Here is a 27,313-nt window from a genome sequence, read left to right on the forward strand (position 1 = left end):
ATGCTTTATTAGCATTTATTGCATATTCATATGCAATTCACATTCACATAGTAATTTATGCCAAAATTTAGAGGAATTACTGTATGCCCTTGGGCTGATAGATGAAAATATCAAAAACCGAGCTAAAAAAATCATGTGTGTTCTCAGTCTAGGTGGCAGCCTCCATCCTTGATACCCGCTCAGGACACTGGATTCCTGCAGACTGTGTGTAGCTCTCCGGTGATGCCACAAGTGCTCCACTCACTTCTCACTGCTGAAGTCCCCCTTTGTGAGATGGCTTTGTAATAAGATCTGCCGAGAAGTAATGTCTCCTCTGTGACAAATTATTTAGCCAAAACTTTAGCATTGCCACTGGATGGATGTTAGGGCTGTGCTGTATTTACACGGGGTCATGTTTTATCCAGGGGGAATATTGTAGTAGTAGTGTGGCTGCCTGCCTGGGCATCCCTGCCAGAGGCCAGCTGCTTAGCTCCACTGGGCATTTCAGGCTTTGAGGGAGAGATGGAAATAGAAATGTGTCTTCCTTCTTGTTTTGAGAACTTTGCTGTCTCTGGTAATTACCCGTCTCCTTGCCTAGCACCAGGGTGTTAAGGGAAGAGGTTAATTGACGCACACAGGTAGTGTTTGTCTTTTGATGTGGAAAGGTGCCAGTGCTGTGCTTGAAGCATCTCCAGTCAGAGTTCTCACAGGGGCTAAAGTGGAGTGGAAAGGAGCCTTTACTAATTACCTGTTTGATATTAAATTCCAACAGGTGCCACGGTTCTTTAATGACCACTGCTGTGTTCAGCCCGAGCTGAGACTAGTTAGGAAGATCAAGTAGTGAAGAGGGTTTTTACTTTCAACTTGGCTCAGCACCCAGTGCGTCCAGCTGCCTTTTCTGCCTGAGGCCATGAATGTTTTAAATTTACAATTAGAAGATTAAATCCAGAAAGCAGAATTTGTTTTTTTGCTAGCCATGGAGACCCCTGACAGATGGAATCAGAAGCTTTGGACCAATGCGACAACATGCACTGTTCATTAATTACTAATCCAAAAAGGGCAACATTTTTCTGCAGAATAAGGTCCTGCTGAAGTCACCACTCTTTGACATAACTCAGGTAACATTTGGTCACCAGTAGCTAAAGCTAATCCAGTAACAGTGCAGGAAATGAAGTTTCTCTCTGCAATCCTGTAAGTAGCTGATGTGGAGATACAGCTGGTTATGAGTACACATAACAAGTTAGCTGCTGCTGCTGTTCACAGCCATAGTGACCTCAGAGGAGGCTGGGATTCTCCCTCTCTACTGCCTTTTTTTGGTAAGCCAAGAGGGCCTTTTGACTTTTTAATGAAACTTCATGTTTGCTTGACTTGGTGTCTCTTCGGCCCCGTTGTATCTCCAAGTGTGGGGACGTGCAGTTCTCACCCAAGTTTTGTGCCATGGACAGGCATTAGCAGCTAGCACAGGTGATTGAGCACTGCTGTCGTACAATGAACCAAATCAGAGGGGGTACCGAGAGGTGTGTGTATTGTGAAAGGGCTTTGGAGAAGACAGGAAATGTCAGATTTGACATTTATTTGCAAGAAACGTGTAGCCAGTCTGCTTATAATGGAAACAGAAAAGTGCACGTAGTCCTTGACGAGACTGCAGCCAGCCTACGCCAGCAGTGCTTGGGTAACTGTGGAAACGTTAATTTCTGTGCTGCAAATCGGAGAAATCGTCCTGAGCACACAGTGGGCTTGGGCTCTTTTTTTGTCACAGGCTGTGCTCCTGGCCTCTGGAAGGCGCGGGCTGGGCCTGGCTCCTCATTAAGCGTACAAAGGCTCGGATCTCCTGCCTAGGAAAGCTTTTGGGAATGGTTTCCTGGGCTCCCACTCTAATTGCTACAGGGATTCCAGGCAGATTCCGTCATCCTTGTTTTCTGCCTGACTGGGAATCTGAGAATAAAAGGGTTCACGGCAGAATAATGAGCCTGCTGGACAGTGCACGCTCAGCAGCAATCCCTGGCATCACATGGGAGAGGAAGGGGAGGGTGGGCGACAGGGATGATGCTGGGAAGGAGGGGAAGGGGCCGTCTAAATCCCTGAACACCCTCCCTCCCCCATCGACACTGCCTCTTAAAAGAAGACTTAGAAACACTGCAGTCTTTCGGTGGGAGGAATTAGGGGGAGGTCAGGGTAGGGGCAGGCTTTTGTAAACCAAAGTCTCCTCTGAATCCCTTTCAGGCCCTAAAGCCGGATGCCTCCACCTTCGCGCACAAAGGGACTGGGGAGCTGATGGGGCCGGAGCTGACAGAAAGCCACTGACACAGATTAACTGCTGGGTGTGTAGGAGGTGCACCAGGGCAAGGCAAATGTAACCAAAAATGGGCTGGGGTAGTGATAGCATGAACGAGAGAATGACTAAGGTCAGCCCAGAAGGGGTGCGGTGGTGGTGGTGTGTGATCCCGGCACGTCCTTAGCGTGGAGCACAGCGCGCTGGAACTTCTCGCGGCTGGCAGAAACGTGGCGAGGGCCGGGGGCAGTGAGCTGCGGTGCTGAGAGCTGTGCGGGCCCGGCCAGTGTTTCAGTAACTGGCCATGCTCTGCCGGTGGCCCCGGCCCTTTGAGTAAGTGGCTGTGCTCTGCTGGTGGCTGGGAACCATCCTGGGGCCAGGTCCCTGTCACAGGCTGCCCACGGTTACACACGACGCAGCAAAACAGGCAGAGAGCTGTGTGCGATGGCATGCGAGGAGAAGGCTAAGTGCTAGTGGTCCTTGACTCTCAACGTGAGGCAAAGGCAGGAGTGCCTCACCAGAAGCAGTAGCCACTTCTCAGACAACATTTGCTGTTTCCTGAGCTTTACCTCTGCTTTGTGGCCATTGTTTTGCAGACATTTCCAAAACACCTGCTGTATAGTTGTTTGCAGAGTTACTTCCATGTCAGATGCTTTGTAACAGCTATGTGGGAACCAGCCTGGGGTGTCTGCCCCTCAGCTTCTCTCCTGTGTATCCTGGAATGGGAACCAAAGCAGAAGAGAGAGCCTGATACCAGAAAGCTGCAGTGGGATGGGAAGCTAATGACTGCTGTCTTTGTGAGGGGAGACTGTTTGCATTGCCTCTCTCCCTTTATGCTATTTTTATTTTTCTTTTGCAAGTATATAATTGTGTCATCAAATCCAGGGCATGTATCCTAATTCCAATACCAAGGCAGTTAGCTCTTGTTCTCTGGGCTGTTTTTCCCTTTGACCAGTCAGATTATTTCACAAAGTGAATTTAAAATTTCATTTGGAAAAGAAATGAGGATTCCTCCTATTCTTCTGCCATTCTCCCTTGACAAATACACACATTGAACATTTTTTGTTGTTTTCTCTATCATGTGCCTGTGTAATCTTGTTTATGTGAATTAAATTTGCAGATATTAATAGTTAGGGCCATCAGCATGAACCTCATCGATCTCTGCTCTTCTCCTAACACCTAAAGATTTCGTGCTGTGTAAGGTTGTAGGTTGGCAACCTCTGAGATGCACATGGTGATCGGCAGAAGAGCTTTCTTCTGTAGGGCTACTTAATGCTGACTAAAACAATGTCCGTTTTCTCAACAGGAACTTCATCCTCTGAAACTGATAGCAGCTGTTCATCATCCCCGTGTGAAAATGGTGGGAGCTGTAAGGATCTGGAAGTGGGTTATCAGTGCACCTGTCCCACACAGCCTGTAGCCTACACGGGCACAAACTGTGAAATTCTCTATGACGCGTGCATCAAACATGATTGCCCTGCCCATAGTGTTTGCAACAGGACCGAAGGACTCCTGGAATATGAGTGCATCTGTATGCCTGGCTTTACAGGTAGTGATTGTAACATTAACATTAACGAGTGTGAGAGCAACCCCTGTAAAGATCCTCATTTTGAATGCGTAGATAGTATAAATGGATACACCTGTAAATGCCAAACGGGACTGGATGGAGAAGGCTGCCAAACAGAAAGCTCTGTGTGCTCTAGCCACCCCTGCCTAAATAATGGGACGTGTGTTGAGGGTCCTGGGGACTATGCCTGCATCTGCCAACCTGGCTTCACTGGGGCCCACTGCAAAGACAACATTGATGAGTGCGCCTCCAACCCGTGCCAGAACGGAGCCATCTGCCGAGACAGGGTGAATGAGTATAGCTGTTTCTGTGTGCCTGGGTTCCAAGGATACAACTGTGAAATAGACATCAACGAGTGTGCGTCCCGGCCCTGTAAAAACAATGGCACCTGCCTGAATGAGATGGATCACTATTTGTGCAAGTGCATCCCCGGCTACACAGGTACCTTTCATGCTCGTGTACTGGCCTGGTGGTTGGGTTACGTCTTGCTGCTCATGTAGTTCCACAGCGTGCCTGGTCGTGTGAGGAGCTGTCCTGAGAAGCTGTTGTTCTACAGCTGAGTCTCTGTTGCACAAGTCAGATTTTTTGAGCATTTTGTACCGTGTGCGAATGATGGCATAGTGCTTGTTTTCATGGCTTCCAGGCAACAGCTGAGGTTTTGATTTCCAGGGTCGGTGTGGGTGTTGAGAGACATGGATCTAAGAGGGAAGGTGGGGGCACTGTCTGAGCCAGGAGTGCTAGATACCAAGTAGATGTGATTAGCCTCAGTAGGAAATTACAGGAGATGTACACGGAAAGAGATTTAGTATCAGGAAGAATATGCTTAGTGTTATAACTAAGTCCTAACAGGTATAGCTGAGTCTGACTTGTAGTTCTTTGTCCTGTCCTGCAGGACTTGTCTGAGGGGAGTACTCTTTTTTGGAAGAGAGTGGCTTTTAGTTGGAGATTTCTTTTCTAGTTCTTTGATGGCTGGAGAATGTTTTTGGCATGTGGCATAAGTATCCCTTTTATGTGCATCTGTGCTAATGGTGACTCAGAGAGTAATCTCCACCTGCAAGTTATCTGTGAGGGAGGCAGCGGGGGGGTTCTCCTTTCTCTAGCCTTGCTTATCGGAGAGGAATGCGGCTGTACTGCACCCCTGGCTGCCTGGTACCACTTAGCACGTGAACTTTCTCAGCCTTCCTCACTGTCACAGACTGAAGTGATTCAAGAGTTAGGTTGCTGTGAAGGAATGCTGCTGATTACCAGTGGAATGAAGAGAAGTTACAACGTCAGGAATGCGGTTAGTGATGCTGAGTCACTCTCTGATAAAAATGAACAGAGCCAAGGGAGGAAAAAAGCAGAATTCTGTAGGCCTTACAATTACCATTGATTTTGAGTATTAAATGTGATTCTCTTTGCAAATCAGCTTTTTTGAACCTTTTCCTGAATCTTCAAATAAGGATTGCGGGATTCCCCTGCCAGGGAAGTGATAAAATAATCCAGGTAGCTGGAGGAGTTTGTTGTACTCTGAGTTACTCTGATGTTGCATATGAGCCTGTGATCTAGTACTTTGTCCTGAACTCAGAGGTTCTAGCACCACTGGCTGCCAAGGCAGGTTGTTTCCTGGTGTTCTCAGCCGGAATTTGGGTGAAGGAAGTTTTGTATGGGCATTGACAGGTTTGAAACTGCAGCTTAGGGGGCCCACATTCCTGAGGATTAGGATGGCCTTGTCCATGTTTTTAGCCTTTACCAAGCAGGAGAGATTAGATGGATTGGCAGGTGCCACTGCAATGACTAATGTTTGGAGGTGATGTCAGGCCATAGACAGCCTAAAGTGGTTGAATACAGCAGGGCAAGGTTGTTGCAGAGAGGTTTGCATGACTTACTCTGTCAGTGAAAGCTGGCACCAAAATTTTTGGACCAAAAATGCCTGACTTACTACTCTTGACTAGTAACATTGGAGCTAATGCCTAATTTTTAGTAACGTTTCATAATATGATGGCTTACTATTATCTAGTATCACTGTAATTAGCATTTTGCATTGCTTTAATGCTTTTTTCCTAGGTATCTCAAAGCATGTTACAATTATTTAAACAAATGGAACAATGTTTTGGAGAAGCAGGTAGAGATCACTTTTCCCATTCCCAAAATGCATCTGCCTCTGATGTAGAACACTGGATCTGGTTAATAGCAGTTCAACACAAGTGAAGAGTACCATGTCTAAAACTGTAAGAGTTATATTATATATAAAAATTTAAATAACGCTAACTAGCAGTGTGATCTTCTTTTCTCATCCTTGTCCTCCCTCCCCCAAAAGGATCCCCAGCCAAAACAGCTGTCCTTAAATTTTTAAGGAGTGCATGCAAGTAAGATCAAGATTTTATGGCTTATTCAGAAAACGGATGTCATTTGTGAAGTGCTGGCTGATTGACTACTTCAACGAATCTGAATGAAAGAAACAAAACCTTTGTAAATTCTGGAAACTATTCTTAGTTTTGTTGTAAGACTGAAATCCAAAAGCCTGAACAAAATAATTTTGTTTCCAAGTAAAAATTAAAGGTCCTTAATTTGTAAGAATTACATACTGTTCATAAGCTCCCAATGTTCTTATGGCAAAATTAGAGAAGATCATTATGCTAACCAGTTAGAGTTGATAACCTTAGGATTGATGGCTTTTGTGATTCCAGCTCAGAAGTGGAGGCAGCACAGATATGCTTACCTGGGTTTTTAACACAGTTATTTCTCCCTTTTGTAACCAAGGTATAAACTGTGATGCTGAAATAGATGAATGTGCTTCATACCCTTGCCAGAATGGGGCCTCGTGCATAGATCACATCGGGTTCTACACCTGCACCTGTGCACCCGGTTACCGAGGAATCCAGTGTGAGGTGGACATCAACGAGTGTGAGAGCCAGCCGTGCCAGCACAACGGGACGTGCCACGACTTCATTAACAGGTGAGAAATCAGTGTTTGGACAGTTGGATACCAGTACTGATCTAAAGTTCTGCTTAGTGGAACCTGTCAAATTAGAGTAGAAATCCATCAGAAGAATTGGATTTAGTCCTTCCTACATCCCAGTGGTCCCAGTGGCAATGGTTGAGAGTGATTAATAGCAGTATGTGAGAGGACCCCTACCAGTAGCAAAACTCCTAGGATGCTCAAAGAAAGGTAGAAGATGGCTCCTGTTATTGCTTCCAGCTGACATACCAGATGCAAAGGGAAGTAATTTGCAGATCTTGATCAGCAAAGGCAGCTGCTGAGAACATACCTGTGTGTGTGAATCTGCCTTTCCACAGACGTTGTGAGCTCAGAGACTGCTGGGTTGGTCTGCTCTCTCATTAGCATGGCCTGTTTGTGTGGATGGAAGTGTCTTTTTCTTCTGCCCCAGAAGTGGGTTTGAGGATGAACTCCAGCTTCATTTGCTCTTTTCTCACACGGGACTCAGCAGTGAAATTAAGAGCCTCCTGCATTGCTCTGTTTTCTTGCCCCACAGTTACCATTGTGACTGCAGTGACACAGGCTTTGAAGGGGACCACTGTGAGTTGGATATCCTGGAGTGTGCCTCTGAGCCCTGTCTGAACAATGCCACATGTGTTGAAGGAATCAAGAACTACAGCTGTGCCTGTTGGCCAGGTAGGTTAGAAATCTATTTTCTTATGCCAGCATGTAGGCACGTTGCAATGGAGAGGGCATGCTAAATTGTCCTGTTGAAGAAGTAAGGAATGAACAATTGTACTGCATGGTCCAGCGTGATTTTTTTTGATTATTCAAAACAGTGAGGCTGCCACCGTTTGCCTTTACAGTTCATTCCAGGATCTAATTGATCCCTTTGTTGGGAAAGGCACACTGATTCTCAACCATAAAATTTCCCTTCTCCTCTTTTCTGCATTTTCCCATCATGTTTTTTTTTTTTTTTTTTAATAGTTAATAGTTCCCTGCAAATTGGTTATCTGGCTCTTGCCTTTGACATACTGGAGAAACTGGAGGACTCTGAGACTCCCTACTTGATGAGCTGCAGCGTCTTTTGGCTTTTATTCTCACTTTCAAGGCAGCCACAATATTTGGGTGACTAGTTCTAGTGAAATGGTACGTGATGTTTACACTGTCTTCCTGGCAGGTTACACAGGACGGCACTGTGAAGAGGACGTGGATGAGTGTGCAACAGATCCCTGTTACAACGGAGGTGTATGCCTTGAACGATCCAACCAGTCCTATTATGGAACACGACCTGACTTCCCCAGTGATTTCAGCTATAGCCAAGCAGCTGGTTTCCTCTGTTGGTGCCAACCAGGCTTTGCAGGTGAGCTATGCAGTAAATGTTGCAACCTCACTGCACCTGTGGTTTGAGTAGATAGAAATGATGTTCAACTGAAATACTACCCACCATTTCCCTGGTTTATAAATATCTATAAAACATGGATTTAAGAGCTGTGGAAATTCCCTGGAAATAGGAGCTAACAATAATAGTTCATTCTTTTTTAAAGAAAAAAATGAGTATGGTCCACAATTGTGCAGAGGGGAATGGTTCAGAAGTCCTGATCCTGCCCCGCTCCCTTGCATGACACTGGCAAATCACTCAGCCTTTCCTTACTTCATTTTTCATAATTGTTTCAATGATGGTATCTATTTGCCAGAGTGTTCTGCAGAGACACACTATAGTTCAAGGAATTCTTCTGCCTTTTTAGATGACAAAAAGAGCTGCAAAACGTTAGGAATGCAGTTGTCATTCATATCGTCTCCTTCACTGATGCATGCATGCACTCAAGATGGCTGTTTGTATTTTCACTTCAAAGGGGAGACCTGCTTTATGAACATTGATGAGTGCGAGTCGCAGCCTTGTCAGAATGGAGGGCACTGCGTGGACCTTGTTGACGGCTTTCTTTGCCGTTGCCTACCAGGTTATTCAGGTAATGCTGGCAAAGGCAGGTGGCTGGAATCAGGTCAGTCTGTTTAATGCTGAGTTGCTGTATTACTGCCTGGCTGCAGGACTGGATTCCAGTCTTGGGTAGCCCAGGATGCTAAGCAGGACTGAGATAAATTGTGGGGGGCTCAGTAGTTGTGCAGAGGGAATTCTGCAGTTCAGCACTCAAATGTCAAGAGAGAACTATGTGATTTTGGTCAAGCAAGTAGATTAGACTATGGACTAGATTTTGAGAGAGAAGATCAGCTATGTAGAAGAGTCTAAGACTCTTAGACTCTTACATCTAGCAGGCCTGTATCCCGGACTGAAAGTTCAGCAGGAGAACTATTTTTTGTATATACACACGATGAATGTGAACAAAAACCACTTTCAAATAAAAACTATAAATGAAAAAAAAAAGGCATTTAAAACTCTGGATGTCACAAGCTACTGATTATAGCAGGTTGGATCCACCGGCACATAAAACATCTGTAAAACATATCTATTCCCTATCCATTCCCTAACACCCCTGGATAATAAGAGCCAGGGATTTGGGGCTGAAGGCAGTAATTTGCAATGTTAGGAGGTCAAAAGGTCTTTGTGATGCCAGCAAATGAAGCCTTCTCTGTTTACAAGGGAGTGGGGAGTCTGGATTCGTACACAAATGCCCTGCCTGACCCTAATGGGTCTCAATTTTCTAGCTGAGAAACTAGGGGATAGTGAGTACTGCACATCAGCTTTGTTGGGAAGGTGCACTGCTGACTAATACTAAACCTCACCTCAGTTTAGAATAGTTGTTCTTAATCTTCTTCATCTTCAGATTCTATATATACTCTCTGTTTTGAACAATTTAACACCAAAATAGTTTATAAGGTAGAAGGTGGCCCCTAGCATGATCTATTTGTGCATTGTTGAGGTGGATGTAACCTTTCCGTGGTGTTCCTAGGCTGCCATCTGGTGGGGAAAAAAGAAAACCTTCCAACCTGAATAAAGGAGAAGTTTTTAACTTCTTGGAACAGCAGGTAGCAGCATTCCATAGTCTTAGGTCTTTATTACATGGGAGTTTCCTGTTTTTCCTTCTCTGGTCATAATGGTTGAGCTGTGTAGAAGTCTGTCCAGTTGTTTCCTGGGAAGACCCATTACACAGGTATTTCACTCTCAGAATCTCAAGTCCACTCCTAGTTATCGCATTCTGTTACTGTCTGAATTCTTTGTATGGTTTTGTGGTGTATTTGGTTTGCTTTGGATTCCTGAGGTAGGCTAGACCAAGAAAAAAAATGCTTTTTTAGGTGAGGCTTTTGAAAATAGGCTTTTACCTAAACTCTGCATTGCTACTTCTTGGGTAGTTACAGTGCTGCACTCATGAACTGAGATCTTGTGTGCTGGCTTAACGTTCATCCTACTTGTCAAAATTCCCTCTCACGTACATGCCCTATTCCCTTTTCTTCCTTCAGTGCCCCAGTACCCCTCACAGTGTTCAGAATTTCATTTTGCTTTGCCAGACTGATCTGTTTAATCCTTTCCAATTCTTAGCATGCTCATAGGCGGAAAAGCTGACAGGAACAGGATGGTGGGCAAAGGAGTGCTGGAGTTCATTCTGGTGCATCAAATTTGGGTTCATTAGTACTTGAAGGGGATTAGAAGCAGGTTGCTCTTCTGGATATTGCTTTTGGTGAAGGACTTTGTTTCAGCTGAGGTAGTTCTGACACGTTAACACAGTGAAAGGCTGGGAGCAGTCTCTGTGAGATCAGCGAGTGCATGTGGAGGAGTGAAGCTGACAGGGAAATAATAGCAATTAATCTCCCCTCCTTTGTCAATTAATCTCAGTACAGTCATGCTGGGTAAACAGCTTATTACTTCATATTAGGATCACAGAACAACTTTGTGAAGCTTCCCATAACGTTTCTGCTCCAAACACATTTCTGTGGCAGCTTAGATCTGCCATGAACTTGGGTTTAAGCTGCCTCCACTGATTAAAGTGAACTTGCTACTCTGAGGAATGCTTTCTTGGGGCAGCAGGAGGTTCTTTTCTGTATTTTTTTCTTCAGTCTGAAGAATTTGGGGGGTGTTGGGATAACAATGCAAGTCAGGAGAAATTCATTCTTTGCAAATTAACTGCCTCAGTGCTGTCTTAGGCTACAGCATTGGAGGGAGATGAGAAAGTTCTTTCTCTGAAATGTGGTTGTCACAGAAGCAGCGCCTCGTTCTTGGGAGAAGTACGTAATAGGTCCTGAAGAGTTGGTCCAGTGCCTTAGTTTGTGCTTTAGTAGAGGATGTGCCCTGAGAGGATGTAAGAAGTGTGAATTAAAAGATTTCATGGGTATTAAATGAAGTGAGAAGGAGAAAGATTCTTGCATAGTCTTGGAAATTATGACAGTTGTGGTCAAGAGAAAAAGCATGCTAGGAAAAGTCAATCTTTTAGGAAAAAAGACAAAATTAGTTATTTACATGTAGGAATAATTTCAGTCCATCATGTATATTGTAGACAATAGTTTAGGCCAGGACAAAAAGGAAGACCGGTGCCTCTGTTTGGAAAGAGAACTGACTTTTAACCTGCAACATGTTACCACTTAGGTAGAATTTGGCTATTTCTTTAAAACATTTCAATTGCTTGAGCACAAGGAACATGTGTGAAAATTGGAAATTTCTATCTATCAATCGCATCCATTTTCTGTCATTTTTCTGTTATGAACCCTCTGAAATATTTAGCGTTATCTTGACCTTCCTCAAGAATTTTTACAAATGATTAGGTACAAAATAATTCTCTGAATTTAAACTGCGTGACTTAATCTTGTAACTCGCACGATTGCCAGTGTGTAGGAATGGGGAATTAAAACATCTAGAAAACGAATCACCTGATCCTTTCATTTCTTTAGAATCTTTCAGTTTCAAAGAACATTATAAGTTGGCTTGGAAGACGTCTTATTTAAGTATTTTATCTTCCATATCTTTGTACTCTTTAGAATTTTCATGACAGTGGATTTTCCCATCCTCATGATATGTCTCTAACAGAACCCTAGTCTGTTATATATCCTTAACCTGACCCTGGGAAAAGAAGCAGTTGCAGGTTGTAATTAGCAATATTAATGTAATGAATTTAGAAAGATGTAGTGACAAGTAGGGGATCAGAATCTGTGCTGCCTTGTGCTACATGGATGAGTTCAATATCTGCATTTCCAATCAGCAGTGTACAGAGGCTGTGTATGTGTGTATGTAAGTGTATACCTGTGGGTGTACAGAAATCAAAACGTGGATCTTCCTAAAGAGATGTAATGTTCTCCAGTCTTCACACTGTTATACTTCATTGTTGCAGTAGACAGTTGAATAAGCACACTCTTGTTTTCCCTTGAACAGGAACAGAAGGGTCATCCTAGCTGTTATAAATAGCATTTAAAATTGGTGCTGGGATAGGACGATGCATACATACAACCCAGATAGGGCTATCTGGGAAGTTTTAACTCCAAACAAATACTTGCCATATCCCTCCCACTTAAAATATATATGAAATTGACTGGTATGTTTGGACTGAGCTCACTCAGAAGAAAGTAAACAAACAGCCAGAGTTCTTGGAATGCTTTCTTTTAATACCTCAAAGTCATACTGCTAATACTCTGATTTCTGGGAGTTTGTGTTTGCTTGGATCTGAAATTGATACTAACAGAGTCCTGAAGTTTGGGGAGAAGCTCCCAGATAACATTTCTTCGCAGAAATAACAACCTTCTCCAGGTTCCTCACAATGTGAAAGTGCAGTTTATCTTCTAGGAACCTTACAGTATCAGAGTAGCCACTTTTTTTTTTTTTTCCAAAACTGGATCCACAGAGGAAAAAATGAAATTGCAACATCTGATTTTATAAGGTTGCTAATGGAGATAGCGAGCTTTGATTCTGCAGTCCCATGGTTGAGCTGGTGCACTCAGCATAGAGCAGGGAATTTCCTTCCATTCAGTTCAATTTGAGAGAAACAGATCGTGGTAGTTAAACCTTGAGACTTGTCTTTGTGACTGTACAGTGGAAATGTTTGTGCGCACAAATGCACGGAAAGGGGCAGATGGAGGGAGAAAACTGCACGAAGTGCTGGTCCCCTGGTCCCAGCGCTGAAAGCACCGCAGGGCAGGGGCTGCACGCTGCCTTCGGAACTCCCCGTATCCATGTGGTTTGGGGATGGAAACCCAGCTTTTGGTCTTATCCTGCAAAAAGAAAAATCCGTACTCTGGCCTTGATGACGGAACTTGGCAGATTCACCTGAGGGGTGGCGAGGGCAGGAGATTGTCTCCTGACTCTCTGCTGCTGGCGCTAATGCCGCGGGCACTGCAGGGTATTAGCGTCATGCAGCGCGCACCCCCTGCCATACGCATTCTTCGTGTCAGCACTGACAGAGGCCAGCTGGGGAGGGTTAGAGCAGGGCTGGATTAGATCTCGCTGCGGCGCAGGTCTCTGCTATATTGGCCGGTTCCATCTCCAATCCCTTTTTGTCTGACTGGCATCGGGGAGCGCTTACACATGTTCTGCCGTTCCAGTGCAGCCTTTTTGCCATCCCCCACCCCTGTTCACCCCAACTTTTCTTCCTTTACTGTCACAAATGTCCACAAGGAGCCGGCCATGAAATCTGTGCTGATTGGCGTGATCCTGAAGGGAGTTTTTCTGCTAGCAGGTAATGAGCTCTGTACAGTAATTGCAATGTGTCCTGAATGCTTGCGTGCCTGCCCAGGGCAGGGGGCTGGTCGTGCGCGTCGTGGTAGCTGGAGGCGTGCGAAGGACTGAATTCACCAGGAAGGCAGAATGTTTTTATTTTGAAGAGACCTAAAGTTTTGTTTTGGAAACTTTAAGGCCAGCAATTTCCTTGTTGCCTCAAGATAAACGCAGAGCAGCCAGCATGCTCCATAGGCATCTGTGCTGTGATTCTGACTTGTTCGGAAAGCTGGGTGCCTGCAGCAGTCAAACTGGGAGTTGTTCTGAGGCACGGGTCCTTGCTTTCTGCTCAGGTGTCCTTTGTAAACACACCGGTGTCTCCTGCTCGTTCTCTGAAACATTACATCTGCTTTGCAGAGAATTGTTTTGCAATTTCCCTTTTTCTTTTAATGATTTTTAAACTCCTCTATTGAGAAGTAGTTTTTGTTTTAACTCAGGGGACAAACCCTCTGCTGCCCTGTGCACTTCTCCATCTCCTCCCCCACTGTCTCCTTGAGCAGTAGTGCACGGTGGGAGAGAGGTCAAATCAGCGAGTTGCCATGGAAATGGCAGTAATTGTGCAAATATAATTGTGGCCGGGTCTGTTTGGTGCTGCTAATTCTCTCTCTCCTCCCACCTCTCCCTTCCTCCCCCCCATTTTTCTTTTGGTCATAATACAAACCCTAATTAGGATGCACCAGGGAAAGGTTGCTAGGAATTCAGTTGTCTTACGGGGAGAGGGCACGCCAGCGTTGGCCGGGAAGCCCTGCTGAACTCGCATGTTTCAAGAGCTGGGCCCGTGAATAGTCCTCATCCTTCAGGTTTTTTGGCATGTGACAGATAAATTAGAATCTTTCTGTTTATGTGAGTTTTTCTTTTAATTTGTGTATCTGTTGAAGTATATGACTCTTACAGTATGCTCAACGAATCTTTGCTTACTAATAGCAACCAGTAAATCCTTACCTTCAGTCAGAGAGTGCTGAACATACGGATATGCAGAACGCAGCTACGGAACAAGAGTGTTCTTACCACATCAGTAACACTTCAGAATTTAGAGAATAGATTTCCACTTGAAAATAATGCAGACTGTTAAAGCTTACCAACTTGTGAGTGTATGTTTCTGACCCAGCCCCTGTGGTTACTGGGACTGTTAGTTTGAATGCTGCTAAACTAGCTGGAATGTTTGAAAATAATTGTCTCCAGATAGTAGCCTTTTAACTAACACTTGTCTCATTTTTCAGATAACGAATTCCACTAATTTGCATTTTTTAGTCTTTATAAGAAACTCATTACACATTTTAAAATCTAATGATGTAATGAATCACATTTGATAGTTCAAATAATGCTGCCAGAGTAAGAGCAATAGTAAACATTTGAGCTAAGAAATTTAAAGGGTACATAGAAGACTTGGTAAGAGTAAATTGTTTTTAATATATACCTAGAAAAAGATGTCTAAGCTTTCCTTAGAGAAGCAAATTAGTTTTAAACTTCCTTTTTCAAAATCTTGTTTTTTTCTGAAGTAGGGAAAGTTCCTTTACTTTGCTGGAATCCCCCTCTTCATTTACACTTGGTACTCTGCAGCCAAACCCAAAACTACAGACCCCTCTGCTGAGATGAAACTAGCATCTAGGAAGCAATACATAACAGAAGTCTCCTGTCTTACTGTGGTGTAACTGAAGAATTTGACAAACTGGAGATCTTCAAACAAATTTGACAAAAATTATTGGTGATAATAGAGGAGACGAGAGAGCAAGAAAGCTGGCTGACAAAGGGTTTGATCATCACAAGGTGTATAACAAGTCAGCAGCACTGGGAAGCAGCACTGGGCTAACTGCTAAGCAAGGGCTCACAGCGGCTTCCAGAAAAATCTGTTGTTAGCCAGATTTGTAGAACTCTGGTGCAGTCTTCTCTGTTACCTGTTTGTTTTAAAAACTGCTTCAGACTCAAGGCTGATACTGCACCAGCTTCTAGGAGAGCCAGAATATGTTGTTGTTTTAGAGGCCTTTTCCTTCTCCTGCCTTAGTGCTCTGAAGGCTGGCTGTTTGCTGGCAGAAACAGCGGCAGCAATAAAGACAATGCTTGTTTTTAGTTTCTCTAGGAAAAGCTGCCCTTCTCTCCGCTGCTGAGCGTTTCCTTTGCCTGCTCGTGAGCCGTGAGGTTAGACAGCAGTGTGTAAAGACCTGAAGTGCCAGCTCGTTCTTTTCACCCATTTCCAACAAATAATCGAGAAATCAAACCAGCTGCGTCCCATAGGAAAGCTTGGTGTTTAATTAGCCACCAGCCCGGGGTTGTGCACTCCCCATGGGGACTAATTTGCCACCTGGTGTGAAGCGCTCACCCACAGGTGTCAGCTGGGAGCCTGGGAAGCAGCGCAGGCAGGTGTCCTGCTGCTGCTCCATGGGCAGAGCATGGCCAGAGGAGACGCGGTTGGGCTGGGAGAGGGGCAGGGGGTACTGGGCCGCTCTCCTGCTGCCAGCTGGCGCCTGTCTGCCCGCCTGGCCTTCTCAGAAAGGCAAAAATTCGTGGCATCTCTGCTTTTGTTACTCGGTCTAATGCTATTCTCTTTGCCCTGGTAAACATTAACAGCTCTGATCTCAAATGGGCGGCGTGTCAACCACTCGGGGCTGTGCTGAACCTAACTGTCTCTCCGGTACATTTGACAGCCTCTCCCCGTAAGTCCGACCGCAAATCTGCCTCTTGCAGCTTGGAGAGTCCTTCAATCCACTGATAAGTCAGAAAACCCACTCCACGTAGTTCTACTGCTCTGTTGTTTTTTCTGAATTCCAGCTGAGTTCTTCCCCTCTTCTCCCACCCTGGGATTCTCCAGGCCTAGAGACATCCTGTGTGTTGTAGTTATTCCAACACATTTCCTTCAGTGCAGCCATAACTTTGTGCCAGGATCTCGGTTCTTCTCTTGCTTCTTCCTTGAATGTCTCAGTTTCCTCAACAGTTTTCTCGCCAGTTAAGATCACACCCCAGGGTCTGTGTGCTGAGCACTAATTGCTGAGGAAAAAAGGCTGTGCTGAGGTGTTATTAACAACTGAATCCGTCCATCACCTGAGCTCCTCTTCAAGGCAGACATTACTGGCCAAATTCCATGCTTTTGTACAGTCACTACGCACAGTAGTTCTCTTAGTTTAGGAAGAGAGGTGCAGCCATGTCCTAGAGGAATCTGAGGTAATGTTGCTGACAGAACAGTTCTCGCACAGCTGGAAGAGCAGAATTACCAGAGCCTCCCATTTCTGTTTCAATGCTTCACAGAGCATGATACGTGTTACGGCCTTACACTGATAGAAAAGAACACTTTGGAGCTGGAAGCTGGTGTTGAGTCTTCACCTATCTGCGCAGATAGCAGTGCCAACAGCAGCCAAACGCTCGCTCTGAAAGGAGTAAGTTGGTCAGGTGGCAGGGTTGCAGGGGTTTGTGCAGGACTGTCATTACTGGGGTGTGAGGTGGTTCCCAACATCAGCATGCAGATTCAAGAAGTTTCGTATCTTTTAAAATTTCTTTTATCACATTTCATCAAGTCCAGCTCCAGTACTTCTAATGCACCATCTCCCCTCATTTCGTTTTCCCTCAGGCAACTCTCTAATCTCTTTGACATGCTCATTCTGGCTAGTGGCTTTTCTTTACAAATGTCTTTTGTGTTTTGATTCCCCTCCTTTGTGCGTGAATTCCTTCTTTTTTTTTCTGCTGTCCTCATTCTGCTTGCTGGGTAGATTCTGTATGTAATACTATTAGATCAGGATAATCCATGCTTGGCTTATCTGTGTGACTGTCTCTGAAGATTAGTGAAAACCGATGTTATGGGCCAGATAAACAGTGAACTGGTTCAGGAGGGCTCTTCTGTCAGTCTGGAGATGCTCAGGAAAATGACAGCTGATTTTCGTTAACCAGATTTGAGTGTAATGGCTTGTAATTTACTTGAGCCCGTTGGGATCCATGTGCCTTGAGGAGACACACTAACTGCACTGCAGTACTTGTTACCCAGTTCACTTCTGCAGGACTGGACAAAACTGAAATCAGCTTCAGTGCAAGTATGACAAAGTGCCTGTGGAGCATGTCTTGTTTGTTGTTTGGTAATGATCTGAGTTTTGTGAATGTTTTACCACCGGAGGGTTGTCTGCAATTGTTTTCCAAAGTACGGAATTTGAATTTTCTTAACTGAGGCTTTCCAATAACTTCCATGGCTGGTGATCCAGTTTGATGCTGTCTGCAACAATGGTGCCCAGAACATGCTCCAGTCAGATCTATAGACTTAACGTGAGTCTAAATGTACCAAATCTATGTATGAAAGACACACAATCCTTGTCTGTGCTGTCTTGTCCCTTTAATACCCTCTGCTTGCTCTCCATGCATGCTGATCAGCTGTGGTGTCTGAGATTGTCTGGGAGAGGGCAGTGGGGCTGTTGGATGACGCAGGCTGACTGGCCGAAGCTCTGCAGACAGCACCCTCTTTGCAGCACCTGGAAGGACACCACAGAATTCTCTCTGTTTCTTGTACGTTAGTGGTAGGCCACTCTGGTGAGCGCAGGGGCTTCTCGCTGGCAGCCCTAGGGCTTCTCTGGTTTCCTGAAGAGAACAGCTTAGGGACTGGCAGTGCTGGGGAGGGCGGTCTGTGCCTCACTGGCTTGCTCAGGGGAAGGGAGTCACAATCCCCTGCAGTGAGATCCCGTTTCTAAATCTCTTTCGCAGGTGTGGAATGTGCTGTTAACATCAATGAGTGTGAGGAGGGTCCCTGCAAGAATGGAGCTGTCTGTGAGGATGGCATTGCTGACTATACCTGCCACTGTGCCCCTAGCCAGGATGGCATTGTATGGGGAGGGAAGAACTGCTCTGTCAAGCTCACTGGGTGCCAGACGCATGACTGCCAAAATGAGGCCTTGTGCATCCCCACCTACCAAGCTGAGAGCCACGGCCACCTGTGCCAGTGCCAGCCTGGTTTCTTTGATGCCACATGCTCAACACCAACAACATTTTCCTTTGCTTCCAGAGGGTATCTCCTCATTGAGCTGCCCGTGAACAATCAGAGCAGGAGGGAGATAGCAGATCAGCTTGCCAGTGTGTCCCTCCGGTTCCGAACCACGTTGCCCAGCGCCATCCTTTTTTACCGAGGCCATGAAGCTGAATACTTGTTCCTGGAGCTCTTTGATGGCATTCTGCATGCAGGACTGAAGAGGGAGGATGTTGGGTACCTGCTGCTCCTGGAGGGGCTGAGAGTTGATGATGGCCATTGGTATAAAGTTGAAGTTGTTTTGCAGAGCACTTTGCAGCTAAAGCTCTGGCATGACTCTTGTGAAGCAGGTGTCTGCCTGCAGAGCGCTTCTGTCCCTCACGGCACGGCTTCCATCCCGCACGCCTTCCTCAGCGTGTATATCGGAGGTGCTGGGGATCCAATGGCCAGCAACACACAGAGCCAGCAGGGCTTTGTTGGCTGCCTGCAAGACGTGCAGGTGGATGCTGAAGCTGTGCTGCCGGTGGATCTCCCGGTGAACGAGTCGTCCCCAGTGAGGCTGGGCTGTGACCGGACGGAGTGGTGCCTCTCCAGGCCCTGCTCTCACGGAGGGCTGTGCGTGGACCTTTGGGCAACGTTCAGGTGTGACTGCTCCAGGCCATATGGAGGCCCTGCGTGCTCCTACGGTAAGTGCCACGGGATTTACATCTGCCAGCTCATCTGTCAATTGGGGCTTCAAAGATACTAGATAAGCATTGATGTTAGCTCCAGAAGCAGTATTTTCTACTTGACCAGAGAGAAGAATAAAGCAAATGTCTCTGTAAATAAAATTCTCATTGATCCCTTGTCTGTCACTTGCTCCTGCAGGAAAGACTGTCAGGTTTGTGGTGCAGACACGATTCCTTGTTGAGGCTCTGACTTCATCTTTGTATCAGATCTAAGTGATTGTAGGAGGGCAGGGAAGTTGTTGAACTACAAAAAGCTGAGCTTGATTTTTATTTTAGGGTTAATTGGAATGTATTGCTTTATAAATAAAATAGGGTTAAAGGAAGCTCTGTGACAATTTGCAGTTAAAACCACACCCATTTGCACTGTTGTGTTCCTGCAAGGCTTATATTAATATTGCCCATTTTTGTTTAATTCCTGAGCCTAAATATAGCAAGTCCAAAGTTGTTCTGCTGTTACCAAATTTACAAGTTTCAAAAGCAACTTGGTGGTTTAGAAGTCCTTGACTAAATCTGCTGGGTGGCAAGGTCTCTGCTAGATCTGCTTCTCCCCCTTCTGCTACTTGTGTGTTCTAAGCTCTTCCCCTCCAGAGAAAGCAAGGACACTTTCGCCTACATCCTAATTTTAGACCTGTGTGGGGAAGAAGCAAAATTACCCTGATACATGTTGAAAATCTTGGGAAGAAAGGTCTTGTCCCATTCACAGAGGTTACAGTGCCCTGTGCCAGCTGCATTCCCCTTGTCATGGAGCTGATGCACACTTCTTTTTCTCTTCCAGAGCGCCCAGCAGCAACATTTGGCCTGGAGAATTCTACTAGCTTTGCCTCTTTCATCCTTTCTGATAGCCTTGGTGCTGACTTCAACATCTCCTTTTTCATTCGTAGTTTGAAACCTAATGGTTTGCTGTTGCAAATCAGCAATGAAACAGACCCTTGCCTCACTATATACTTGAAGAATGGCAAGGTAAAGATAGAGATGTTATCTACAGATACTGTGACATTCCCAGAAAATGTAATTGATGGGAGAAGACATTTGGTAGCTCTGTCTTTCCAGGGAGGAGTTGTTGGTGCCCACCAATCAGACACATACATGGAGCTGGGACACCTTGTAGGAACACCTCTTTTAGCTGGCTATGAAGTGTATATCGGTGGGCATCCTAACCCAGACAGCGCTAACGCGTGGGGAGGCTACTTTAAAGGCTGTTTGCAAGACATCCAGCTGAACAACCACAAAATAGAGTTTTTTCAGGTTGAGAACTACAGTCTCCCACAGGAACAAAATGTGAATCTGGTAAATGGATGCATCTCTGATAACACCTGCAAGGTAAGAAGTCTCTTGTTTCTCTCTACATGTGTGCAGTAGTTTATTATAGGTCTGTGATTATAAAATTGTTTGACCGCTGCTTTTACCAGCAAAATGAGTTTTTTTTTAAGTATTGAAGGAAATAGTACATGGTCCCAGACACACTTGTTTCACTCTATATCCTACACACAATTTAAGCACCAAGTTTTCTCTAGTTCCCTTTACAGTCTCCTCTTTTATGGGCTGCCCAGGGAAGTGGTTGAGTCACCAACCCTGGAGGTCTTTAAAAGACGTTTAGATGTAGAGCTTAGCGATATGGTTTAGTGGAGGACTTGTTAGTGTTAGGTCAGAGGTTGGACTAGGTGATCTTGGAGGTCTCTTCCAATCTTCCAACCTAGATGATTCTGTGATTCGCCCAGGAATTCATTGCTTCAGCACCAACAGCTCAAGGAACTGTCCTCGTGGTGCCCTTAGAGGAAGCTGCCTCTCCTTTATGCCACCATATTTAAATGTAGGGGAGCTACGCTACCTAATGGTTGTCCTTCCTGCTCGTGGTGCTATGAAGTGTTGTCACTTCTCTGGCATTAGGTGTGTCCTGCCAGTGACAGAACACTGTGGGGCTCTCAGGAGCTTTACAGCTGCTTTCACTTGTTTCACACCTTTCCTCTTGTGTCTGGTGGTTTTGTTTTCATTCCTTCTGTGAAATGTTGGTTACTTTAGTTGGCTATAATTAGGCACTGTTTGCACAGTGTGTTGCTGTAGGGGTGTTAGGTATTATAATAGTGCTGTAGTGTGTTTTGATGTCATGAGATGTCAAATACTTTGACTAAATGAGGCTGAACCTGCAGGGATTGGTGCCTTTTCTATTTGTTTCTAATAGTTTAGAATTGCCTTTAGCTTATGATGGCTTTTCTCAATTTTATGTATTTAATCAGCAATTACCTGACTTCATTAGGCTTCTTAGTAGATAGATTACCATTATTTCCATGCTGTCTGATTTTTATTTTTTTTTTCCTTTTTTGCTCAGGCAGAAAAGGAAAACTTACTAGCAGAAAGGGGAAGCAGAACAGGACATCTGTACTCTTAGACCTCGCTCTCACGATGTAACTCCTGTCTCTCTATCCTTTTTTCATATGATAACTTTTCAAATTTGAGAGCTGCAGACTTCTCTGGTGTGAAACTATGGGAAAAACTCCCTCATACGTCCTGTAATATTACTGATTTGGGCAGCTGTTTGCTTTGATTTGAACACACACAGACTAAAAGAACCAAAAAACTCATCTGAAGAATAGCAGACTCTGGTAGATAATTCATATCAGAGGCCATAACAACAAGAATAGTAGCAAGCAAGGGCATGTTTCCTTCTCTCAAATAACTAGATACAAACCGTCAGTAGTAACGTTGTACTGCCTGGTGTGATATGTGTGAAACCCCTCTTTGACAGAGCGATGAGGACTGGTGCCCAAACCCTGACTGCTGCGCGTGTGTGCACCTGAATCTGTAGATTTTGCAACAGCTTGAAGTTCAGCATGTGCAGACCAGTAGCAGTGGGTGAGATGTTCTCTGAAGCACAAGTTCCTTGCAGATGTCCTGTCAGCTGTCCTTTTCCAAACTGATGGAGTTCTGTCTAGAGAGTTTCTGTCAATCAGCAGTGGCTATAGGGAGAGGCATGGTCTCAGGAACTGCTTGCATAAGGACCCTTGTACTTCCTTTCCTACCACTATTTTAATTATCCTTATTTCTGATTCAAACACTGCTTGTAGTAATCTCTGTTGTCACGTTTCTTTCTACCAAGTTCTCATAGATCTGAACATGAATTGCACTGCTCCTGCATTGCACTATTTTGTTTTTCAGTCCGAGCCATGTCAGAATGGTGGCAGATGCATCGTCACTTGGAATGATTTCCATTGTAGCTGTCCAGCAAATTTCACTGGGAAATATTGTGAAGAGAGAGTCTGGTGTGAAAGTGACCCATGTCCTGAAGCTACTACATGTATAGACGTTCTAGCAGGATATGTGTGTAAGTACTGTTTTCCTGTGTATGTGTTAGTAAAGTCTGTGTGTGTGTGTTAGTAAAGTGTCTACAGTCAGTATTTCTCGTTCATACTATTGCAATAAACACAAACACGTGCTGCAACAACAGTGCTGCAATTAGCAAGCTGGGAATGATGCCCAAGTAGGCACTCTCACAGGCAGCATGCATTTTATGGATTTACCACCACTTTGTGCTACAGCAAAGATTGTACTCAAAGGTGTTTTCTGTCTGACAGAATGACAGTTCTGTATGACTTTATCAGGGAGGAGCCAGTTCACTGTTACGCCTGCCTTATTATCACTGCAATGCCATCTTGTTTTCCATAATGTTCCTCCCTTTCAAGAGTCTCAGTTGTTTGACCAAGTAAGATGCAATTAAGTATTGCAAATGTGTCTGTTTTCATCTAAGACAGAACCATGACTAATAAAGAAAGCTAGTTAGCTAATGGTTCCCTGCTGGGGAGGGAATGTTGTTGGAGGCTACAAAATGTCCTGAACTCGGTGTTGGTGTGTTCCCTGCTCTGCCGCTTCTCAGCAGCCTCTGATGTATTCCTTTCCTGACTTACACTCTAGTTTTTCTATACTAGCATAAGGAGGATAGTTGTATTTTTGTGCTGTGCTATGACAGTAATGAGTAAAAATCGGTACACAAGAGCTGGATATTATTATTAGAAGTGTAAGTGTAAACAGGAAGAGCTTTAATGATGCCAGCCGCTAGGCCTGTAATCCTACTCACACTAAGCTTACATGATTCTTAAGGGAGGGAACCCGCCAAGAGTTTGCCATTGGTCTGTCTCAAATATTACACCTACTGTCTTTCAAATCCCTGATGCTCTACCCCTTTATTTATAGGTCTGGCTAATGCAACATTTAATAGTGACAGTGCCATTGAATTTACCACCAACACATCAGTGACCAGAACGCTGAGCAGCCTCCACGTGGATTTCAGAACCAGGGACAAAGATGCTGTTTTGCTTCGGGCTGTGGAAGAAGTGGATTCCCTCCAGATAGCCATTAAGAACTCCTCCCTCCTTGTTGACATCAGGAGTGGGAACAGTATTGAAGGTGTCAGCTTCCTGAGTAAGAAGTCTGTCACGGATGGTGCCTGGCACACAATCTTTGTGTCTATGGAAGAGCCGTCTGCACTTTCGTCCAGATGGGTGTTTCACTTGGATGGGTCTGTTAACATGACTCTGCAGGGAAATGCTGGGAACTTGGACTTCTTAAAGAACAATGCACTGATTGTTCTAGGTGAAAACTTCACTGGCTGCCTTGGACAAGTGAAGATAGGGGGGATCCACCTGCCGTTCACTGCCCACCTCTCGTACCCTCAACCAGAACAGTTTCAGCAGTCCAGCAGAAGGACCGTCCAGCTGGGCTGCACGGGGGCTGATGTTTGTGCGTCCAGCCCGTGCCTCAACGCCGGCACCTGCCAGGACTTGTTCAACTCCTTCAGCTGTGCCTGCAGTGCTGGCTGGGGCGGGCTGCTCTGCGAGTCTAACATTGACGACTGCCAGCCAAACCCTTGTGTTCACGGCAATTGTGTTGATGCAGTAGCAGATTTTCAGTGTGACTGCTTCCGGGGATACATCGGGAAGAAGTGTGACATCAATGTGGATGACTGTGTGCGGCACCAGTGCCAAAATGGAGCCACCTGCATTGATGGGGTTTATGGCTACTCCTGCAAGTGCCTGCCACAGTTTTCAGGACCTCGCTGCGAGTAGGTGCTTTGTTTGGTTTGAAGGGGGATAGAGGAGCCCCCAGATAAATTGGACTTTTGCTTTGGAACACTCCAGGAAAGATTTTCACTGGGGGTATCTGGTAGATATAGCACCTAAATTCTGCTGTTAATTTGAAGGTGCTGTCCAGGTCCAAATCCTCACAGAAAGGTTCCTGGCCACAGGATAAGGAGCCTTCTTTCTTATGCGGGTCATCCTCATGTTACATTTCAGAGCTGTTTAAAGTGCAAGTACTATAGCCCGTCGCCACATCCATCTTGCATTCCTATAAAAATCCATCTTCTCTAGGATTTGACACCCATCTGACATGTTGTTGTACTGATTTAACAAAACCAACCCACTTCCATGCTTATGAACTGAAAGGAACCTCATGGCCCCCAGAGGATGGAAGCAGGTTGTGTTCTAAAGTTTCACGTGTACTGAATGCCCTAGAGTGCTAGAAATGGTCCTACATAGGATGGGTTTCTGGGCAGTGTGGAAGAGAGAGACAATCTAATCTGTCCTGAAAATGGTACATAAGGTTTATATTTATAGCACTTGTATTTGTTTGGAAAAACTCCAGCATACGTTAGTCGCAAAGGTATGTCTCATATTGGTAAAGGAAGCAGGAACCAACATATTTTTTAGACTTCCGTATACTTGTGCCTGTTCAAATTGAACACTGAGATAGATGCTTACATGGTTGAACTTCAGTTTTCAAATCTACCCAGGTTGAACTTCCTGTTGTTTTACTTTGTTTCTGGTGCAGATAATTACCTAGTGCATGCATTATTCTTTTTGTGCCCTAGCTGCGCTACAGTTTGGTATTCCAATTTGGTATTCCTGTCTCTGCATATATTTTTCTCAGCAAGAATAGGAAACTATGTGAGAAGAGTCCTAGCACTGATAGTGCTTGTGCATATTCTGCTAGCAGCACAAACTTGTTTCTGGGCACGTTTAAAATTATATGCTGATATTATGGATTATTTCTGACACTTCCCCCTTCTCAACTTGTGTCAAAGTCCCTCCTACAAAAAGCAGTGGCTATGCTTATGACCCTCATCAGCACAGTCTCCACTGTATCAGGGTATATTTTTACCTTCCCCCAGAGTGACTGCTTTAAAAGCTGCCTTTTGTTTTTCCCAGATGGCCATTCCCACCTGAGCAGTGTGGTAAGAACTTCACTTGTCTGAATGGTGGCAAGTGCATCACTGAGACCTGGGGAGCCAACTGCAGTTGCAAGCCTGGTTTCACTGGAAGGAAGTACGTGCTATTTTTCTGCAAAGGAGCTTGTGCTCTGATTCTTACATCCATGGGATAGCTGAACAGGTTCAAATGTTTCATCCTCTTATATATCCTTTTGCCATTCAAACAACTGCTCCAAAATTGTAAACCAGGTGTTATTTTTAGAAGAGGTGGGCTTGGTATGATACTGCTCACATGACCAATTTTCACAGTATGGAGTGCTTCAAGTATTTCTTTTGCCTCACGAGGATTCATTAACTGTACTAGAGAACCTTATTGGGTTCAATCATTCAGAAATGACAAAAGAAGGATTGGTGCAAAAGGGTAAAACTTCCATGTTGCTGGACCCTGCAGAAAGCACGTGAAAAAGATGCAACAGGAGCTTTTCAAACAAATGAGGCTTTTGTAGGCTGTATGATCTTGTGTTCTATGTCACAAAAACATATATGAGAAATTTCATTTAATTCTAATACACTTTTCTTTTCCAGTTGTCAAATCAATATAAATGAGTGTGATCCAAATCCTTGCCAGAACGGAGGTACGTGTCAAGACTCTGAGAACAAATACGAGTGTTTGTGCAGTGCCAGCTACACTGGAGAGCGCTGTGACATTAACGTAAGCACTTCCTCATCTTTGCTTTTGGAAGCTCCTGTCTGTTCTTCCAAACTTTGAGTTGTGAGAAGCAGCAGAAGTAGGCTCAGCAGAATCCTTGGGTAGTAGGACATTAGTGGTACTGCCTGTATATTGTATGTGTCTTGGCTAAAGCGCACTGGTAAGCACAGCTGGCACCAAAAAAACATGAAGTGTGAAATAATTTTTTGGCAATGCTGTTGTATGTTAGTCTTCAGTATACAAGTAACTGCAGCAAATACTTCTCAGAATCTGCATGTTCTGCCAGATGGTTTCCAGGGCTGTCTCTTGGACTTCCCTTAGATTTTTACCTTGGACAATAATCAAACTACTGCAGTTGGACCTACAAAAAGGAGATATTACTTACCTGCCTTATGTTCGTAGCGGTGGTACAAAAAGAAAACTAGAGATTTTAGTTACATCATTTTTAAAATAAGAACAAAGAAGACAAATTTGATTCAAAGCCAGTAATGACTGGCAGCAAATTTGAGTCTTGTGGATTTTTAAGGCTGTTTTCACTTTCACAGTGTAAATAAGGAGGTAAGAATAGACAAAAAATATGAAGGGGTGGGGAGGACCAGTTAACACTGAATGAAAACTTCTCTAGTTAAATAGGAAGTTGTTGGGTAATATAAAGTGCACAAATTGCAGGAAAACCAGAAATGGCTGAGCCAGCTGAGTTACTGGGTTACAAGGTGTGACAGAGGTGTGTAATGTACCAAATAAAGGGACAGTGTCTCAAAAGTGAGATATTCGGTTGTTAAAGGGTTAAAAATACTTTTTTATACTGAATACTTTTTAAATACTTTTTTAATATGAACGGAATACTTTCCATTCACCACCTTGCACAGCCTCCCAGTTTCCTAGAGAATGGAGTTTGAGCTGGCATTTTATCTTGCATGAGTGTCTCTCTCTCTCCTAAGATCATCTGGGTAGAAATAGATGTATTTGAGATAGGAAGTCAGGTGAAATCAAGCTAAGTGTGATTCAAGTCTAAGTGAAAATGTAGAATGCTTCTTTCTGCTGAGTCTGCTTCTGACCAGATGGGCAGCCTTTGTGATGCTTTACTTTTTTTCCATAAGGGAAGCATTGTTGTCTGAGCCCGGAATCCTTCCTGCATGGAAGCTGTTAAATCATACGCTTACTTTTTCTCTGTAAAGATGTTGCATGGACAGGTGGCTTGTGTGGTAACCTGGGAATGCACTAACCCATACTGCATGGAACAGACTGCGCACCAAGGTGGGGTCTGCTGCTGTTGCTGTTACTAAGGCTCGTATAGTGCATGTGCCATGAGGTCGCTCCTGACACTTCCAGTTTACGTGCATAGATTCCTTCA

General features: G+C 44.6%; 1 protein-coding gene across 7 annotated transcripts in view; it reads left to right on the top strand.

Moving 5' to 3' along the window:
• The window catches only part of CRB2 (crumbs cell polarity complex component 2), a 64,590-nt gene that overhangs the window by 34,443 nt on the left and 2,834 nt on the right, over positions 1 to 27,313 (top strand). For 6 of the 7 annotated variants that reach the window (XM_040531303.1, XM_040531302.1, XM_040531298.1 and 3 more), the window contains 11 exons: positions 3,558 to 4,259; positions 6,561 to 6,756; positions 7,295 to 7,434; positions 7,919 to 8,101; positions 8,595 to 8,708; positions 18,065 to 19,009; positions 19,827 to 20,371; positions 22,205 to 22,370; positions 23,237 to 24,104; positions 25,249 to 25,365; positions 25,836 to 25,962. In XM_040531303.1, the coding sequence (XP_040387237.1) occupies positions 3,558 to 4,259; positions 6,561 to 6,756; positions 7,295 to 7,434; positions 7,919 to 8,101; positions 8,595 to 8,708; positions 18,065 to 19,009; positions 19,827 to 20,371; positions 22,205 to 22,370; positions 23,237 to 24,104; positions 25,249 to 25,365; positions 25,836 to 25,962 (4,103 nt within the window). The remainder of the gene's footprint in view (positions 1 to 3,557; positions 4,260 to 6,560; positions 6,757 to 7,294; positions 7,435 to 7,918; positions 8,102 to 8,594; positions 8,709 to 18,064; positions 19,010 to 19,826; positions 20,372 to 22,204; positions 22,371 to 23,236; positions 24,105 to 25,248; positions 25,366 to 25,835; positions 25,963 to 27,313) is intronic. The other variant, XM_040531304.1, reaches the window with a different exon arrangement.

This window comes from Cygnus olor, chromosome 19, assembly GCF_009769625.2.
Source record: "Cygnus olor isolate bCygOlo1 chromosome 19, bCygOlo1.pri.v2, whole genome shotgun sequence".
In the NCBI taxonomy this organism is placed as follows: domain Eukaryota; kingdom Metazoa; phylum Chordata; class Aves; order Anseriformes; family Anatidae; genus Cygnus; species Cygnus olor.